The 4,994-nt window shown below is 63.2% G+C and overlaps 1 protein-coding gene across 1 annotated transcript; it reads right to left on the bottom strand.

Annotated features, from left to right (window-relative positions):
* Positions 1–2,665: 2,665 nt before the first annotated feature.
* On the bottom strand, positions 2,666–4,708 carry LOC144614794 (serine protease 29-like). The gene is made up of 5 exons (XM_078440333.2): positions 4,550–4,708; positions 4,187–4,367; positions 3,798–4,063; positions 3,149–3,315; positions 2,666–3,072 (listed from the first exon to the last, which is right to left on the bottom strand). The coding sequence occupies exons 1-5, from the start codon at positions 4,608–4,610 to the stop codon at positions 2,908–2,910; spliced, it is 840 nt and encodes a 279-aa protein (XP_078296459.2). The 5' UTR covers positions 4,611–4,708; the 3' UTR covers positions 2,666–2,907.
* Positions 4,709–4,994: the final 286 nt, after the last annotated feature.

Genomic DNA, 4,994 nt, shown 5'->3' with positions numbered 1-4,994 from the left:
AGGCATACCCAACCAAGCATGAAACGGCTCAGACGGTGGCTAAGAAGCGACTAGAAGACATCTTACCCGGGTCTGGTTTTCCTGCCATGGTAGGATCAGACAGTGGACCAGCTTTTATCTCGCAGGTAACACAGGCAGTAGGCAAGGCGGTGGGGGCAAACTGGAAATTACATTGTGCTTATAGGCCTCAGAGCTCAGGACAGGTAGAAACAATGAATCGAACGCTAAAAGAGACCTTTACCAAATTAACTGAACGGTTGTTCACACACGTGCGCTCTACTCCTTCTAGAACTTTTCAACGTTTTTTTTTTTTTTTTTTTTTTTTATTTGTGGGACAGAGAGAGACAGAGCATGAACGGGGGAGGGACAGAGAGAAAGGGAGACACAGAATTGGAAACAGGCTCCAGGCTCTGAGCCATCAGCCCAGAGCCTGACGCGGGGCTCGAACTCACGGACCGTGAGATCGTGACCTGGCTGAAGTCGGACGCTTAACCGACTGCGCCACCCAGGCTCCCCCCTTCTAGAACTGACCTCACATCGAGGGGGGCTGTGGAAGAACCGAGGCGGGACCTTCCCCTGGTGAGTGTCGAGCCCTCAGGGAAGGGGCCCAGCGAGGGTAGGGACCAGAGGGGCATCGGGAGACCGGGCCCCGGTTCTGCCCATCAGATCCCCTTGGCTGCCATGTGACGTGAGACCTCGGCACAGGGGGGCAGGGAGGACGCACCTTCTTCTTAACCCGGAAGTTATTTTCATGACAAGTGTAGTACGCACCCCCTGGAAACTCTTGGCGGATATGGACGTGTCAAGGTAAAAAAAAGAAACAACCACGAAATCCGTCCTCCTTCCACCTTCCCTCATCCCACCCAGGAGCTGTCACTGTCCGTTGTTGGGGTGATGAGTTCTAGAACTTTCTGAGGCCTGAGTAGGCCTCGGGCCAGATGAGGTGTGGAGGGAGGCGCGTCTCGCAAGGAAAGACAAGGAAAGGCTCTGAGGGGACAGGGTGAGGGTGGAAAGACGGGACTAGGCTCCTTCACGCCCAGAGCTGAAGATCAGAGATGAATCGCACCTCGGGCGGCCAGGGGTGGGGGTTCCCGTGTGCCTGGAAACCAAACCCACACAGCCGAGACCAGGAAAGGTCAGGGCCGAGGGCAGCCAGAGACGAGTCAGCGGCTAGTGTGGGTGTGGGGGCAAGGAGGAGGGTTCCCCTGCGGAGGCCACCATGTGGGCCCACGTGACCCATGTCCCCTGGGCAACCAGAGGCCCCAGCAGGCTGGGAGGGCATCCCCGGGGCCAGAGATGGAAGGCATCTAGGGACAGGACCCCCCTCCCTGTGCCTCAGTTTGCTCTCCTGTCAAATAGGGGGCAGAAACGGCACCGTGTCCAGAGACATTGGGGGGGGGGCACAGATGACACTCCGAGTTTCTGTCTGAAGCCGGGGCCGGGTGCAGACAAGTCCAGCCCCCTCCCAGAGCCCCTAATCAGCTCTGTCATCAGGCCCTGGCCACACGGCGGACAGTTAGGAAGCGCCTGCTCTGAACTGGGCAGCTGGGGGCTGTGCCCATCTGATCTGCGGTGAAGACCACGGGACCCCTAGCGGGCACGGGGGCAGGGACGTGGGCAGCGTGGGCAGGCACAGACGCCTGTCACGAGGGCCTGTCTCCTGGCTCACTCTGGGCCTCGAGCTGGGACCCTCCGGGGCGGCCCCGAAGACCCGACTCCTGGAGGACAGAGGAGACGAGTCAGTGTGCCCCCCGGGAACCGGGGAGGGCTTCCTGGAGGTGGAGGACACCCATCCCGACCCCTGTCCAGGTGACGAGTAAAACAAACGTGGGTTTACAGACAGGCCACCCGGGGCCGCCCTGGTCCTGCTGTGGCCTGTGTGGCCCAGAGCCGGCCACTTAGTCCACGGGGCAGGATCCACGGGGCACAAATGGTGGGGACAGCCATAGCTGCAAGTGCCCAGAAGGAGCAGGTGGGGCCTGCCACGGAGCCTGTCCCTCAGCTCCTCCCTCCTCCCACCTCCCTCTTCCCACCTGCACAACAGGTGAATGGGCCCTCCCTGCCCCACCCTGGCCCGGCACATGGGCTCAGGGCACCTCCTAACCCTGCAGCGCACACACATCATGGCCCTGGGGCACCGTGGTCTCCAGCCCCTCACCCGGCTGCCTACCGGGCATTTCTCTCCGCCTGCTGCCCAGCACCTGGAGCTCATACCCAACCAGGAGCTCCCAACCTGGAGCTCATACCCAACTCCCCCTGGGGAGCCAGCGAAGACCCTCACCTGAAGGTACCCAGATGGGCAAGCACGTCCCTAAAGGGGAGGACAAATTGGCATCATATCCAGGTCACTTTTGCGTGGCAACTGGTTAATTCCCAGAAGAGACCTTGCCTTACGAGAGAAGTAGGATGGACAGATGGATGGTTGGAAAGATGGGGCATGGAAGGAGGAATGGATGCAAGGTTGGAACCACGTGGTGGCCTCTGGTGCAGGACAGAGCTGGCGGCTGTGGCCGCAGAGTGGAGCCAACCCTGAGATCCTCACTCTCCCTTGCCAAGCCTGGTAGGACACCAGCCCCAGCGCGGCCCCCTGTACCTCGAGGCTGGCCGACACGCTCCCACGGAGAGCCCACTCCACAGAGACTGACCGCACTCTGGTCATTCCTCAAGCTCTTTAATTTGACAGACAGCACAGCGAGGCACCCTGGGGCCCAGGGACTTCCCGCCCGCCCCCTGGCATCTTCTTACTCCTTCCCCCAGCAGTCAGGGAAGTCCCGGACACTGAGGAGGCCAGAAGGAAGGCGGAGCCCAGGCCAGGGACGGGGGCGCAGAGGCTAAAGCAGCAGGCTCTGGGGGGAGGAAGGCGTCTCTCCTCCGGGACCAGCCGGGCAGACGGCCAGCAGGCCCTGGTCAGAGGCCCCTCCCGATTTGCTGCGTGATCCAGGGCACGTACGTCTGGACGCGAGCATAGACCCCGGGACGGTTTCTCACGGCACAGCTGTCGCCCCAGCTGACCACTCCCACCAAGTGCCAAGCACCCGTCGTGTTGCAGACCAGAGGGCCTCCGGAGTCGCCCTGAGGAAGGAGAGAGAGCACTGAGCCCCGGCTGGCCTCCAGCGCGGGGTGGGGGCCGGGATGGGCTGGGGCTCACCTGGCAGGAGTCCCGGCCCTCGGTCCCCGCACACAGCATGTCGTCCTGGATGATCTTCCTGCCCGCCAAGCGGTGGCTGGTCGCGGTGTGGTACTGCTGGTCACAGACGGCGTTCTCCACCACGCTCACCGCCACCTGCTGCAGACGGTAGGGCGGAGGCAGCAACTCTGGGGGAGAGACGTGACCGGAGGCTGGAGCGTGGCCCCCGCTGTCGGCTGCGAGCCTGCGTTCCCGCCCGGATCGCTCCCGTGGGGACCCCAGGGTGCAGGGTTCCCATCTCCCTCTAAATCCCTAAGACCCGGAAGGTGGATTCTGCCTTTAGTTGGAAAGACCGGAAAGAAAATGCGGGGGGAATGGGGAGGGTTTCTGCCCGCCCCCCCAATATCTTCCTATAAGTTGGAAAAATCTAAGAATATGAATTTCCTCGTCACAGTGTTGGGTCCCGAGCTCAGTTGTGCTTCAGGGACCCTCCAGCCTCTGGGGTCGGATCTCCCGATTGGGGCGCACACGGGGTGGGTGGGGGATGGTGTCGGAAGGCGATTCCTTTCCAGAACCTGCAGCCGCCCACCCGCCAGGACTTCTCCGTGTGGCAAGGTCGGGAAATGCCTCGCGGGGCCCCGAACCCCTCCCAACCCCACCCCGTACACACGGTGCACCATGACGGTGCCCCAGCCGGTCACCCAGCACTCGTCCTCTGGGGTGACTTCAAGCAGGGCCGACGGGAGCTTGACAGGCCTGACGTTAGCCGTGTATTTCACAGAGTGTGACAGCTGGAGCAGGGCCACGTCCGCACCCAGCTGGGCGTTGATGTAGTCAGGGTGGACGATGACTTGGGTCACATTCAGCAGCGTCCTCCCGCCGTAGAGGTACACGTCCCCGGCATGGATGCGGTAGGCTGCCGGGTCGGCGTCCTTCCTGGGGTCGCAAAGAAGCCATGGAGGCCGGTCCTTCGAGGGCGGCCCCCTCCGCCCCGCCTGGAGCCCGGATTCCCACACCTCCTGATTCACCCAGAGCTAGATGGCAGCGAGCAGGACTCACCGGTCGATGCAGTGGGCAGCGGTCAGCACCCACTGGGGGTGGATGAGGGAGCCCCCGCAGATGTGCACCCAGGAGGCCCAGTTATAATTGTAGACTTTCAGGCTGACCTGCCACGGCCACTTCCCCTGGGGGGCACTGTGGCCCCCGACGATGCCCACCAGCTCTTTTCCTGGGAGGGAGGCTGGGAAGCAACATGAGGGGGGAGGGAGGCCAGGCCTCGGGGCCCGGGGCCGAGCCCTGTCCCCACCTAGGCCTCCCCTGAGGGCACAGAAAGGCAGCTCCAAGGCCCCCAAGCGACTGGAACTGGAGACAAGGTTACAGGAGCCTCTGGGAAGGGAGGACTCCCGTGGGGTCAGGACTCACCTGGGCTCCCCATGACGCAGGTCCCCGAGAAGAAGGGGGTCAGAAGCAACAGCCACAGCATCTGCGAAGAGAGAGGGCACGGAGGGACAGCTCAGGGCCGGAGGGGGCCAGGGGCCTCTGCAGCTGTGCGAGAGGGGACAGCGCCCCTACCTTGCCAGGCTCCATGGGTCTCTGCTCTGGGGGCCCCCGAGGTCCTTTATGTTTTGGCCACAGGAAGTGGGCGGGCAGCTTGGGCAGTGATCCACTTGGGGGAGGGGGGTGGAGGATGGGGACGAAAGGCAGCCGGGTGTCAGGCTGAGGCCGGGGGCAGCTGCCACCTGGATACGCCGTCCCCGGCCCACGCCCCACCTGAGACTCGGCCGCCCTCAGCCACGCGGACTGGCCCCCGCCAGTGTCTCCAGCAGAGGAAGATCCCCGCACGCCCCAAGGCAGGCTCCTACACCCC

Source organism: Panthera onca, chromosome E3, assembly GCF_046562875.1.
Source record: "Panthera onca isolate mPanOnc1 chromosome E3, mPanOnc1 haplotype 2, whole genome shotgun sequence".
In the NCBI taxonomy this organism is placed as follows: Eukaryota; Metazoa; Chordata; class Mammalia; order Carnivora; family Felidae; genus Panthera; species Panthera onca.
This window is presented reverse-complemented; position numbering and strand designations above follow the sequence as displayed.

Coding starts and splice junctions, on each gene's coding strand:
- LOC144614794 (XM_078440333.2), bottom strand. CDS start 4,610: ATGCTGTGGCTGTTGCTTCTGACCCCCTTCTTCTCGGGGACCTGCGTC. Junction 4,064..4,186: donor GCTGCCCACTGCATCGACCG/GTGAGTCCTGCT, acceptor TTGCGACCCCAG/GAAGGACGCCGACCCGGCAG. Junction 3,073..3,148: donor AGGGCCGGGACTCCTGCCAG/GTGAGCCCCAGC, acceptor CTCCTTCCTCAG/GGCGACTCCGGAGGCCCTCT.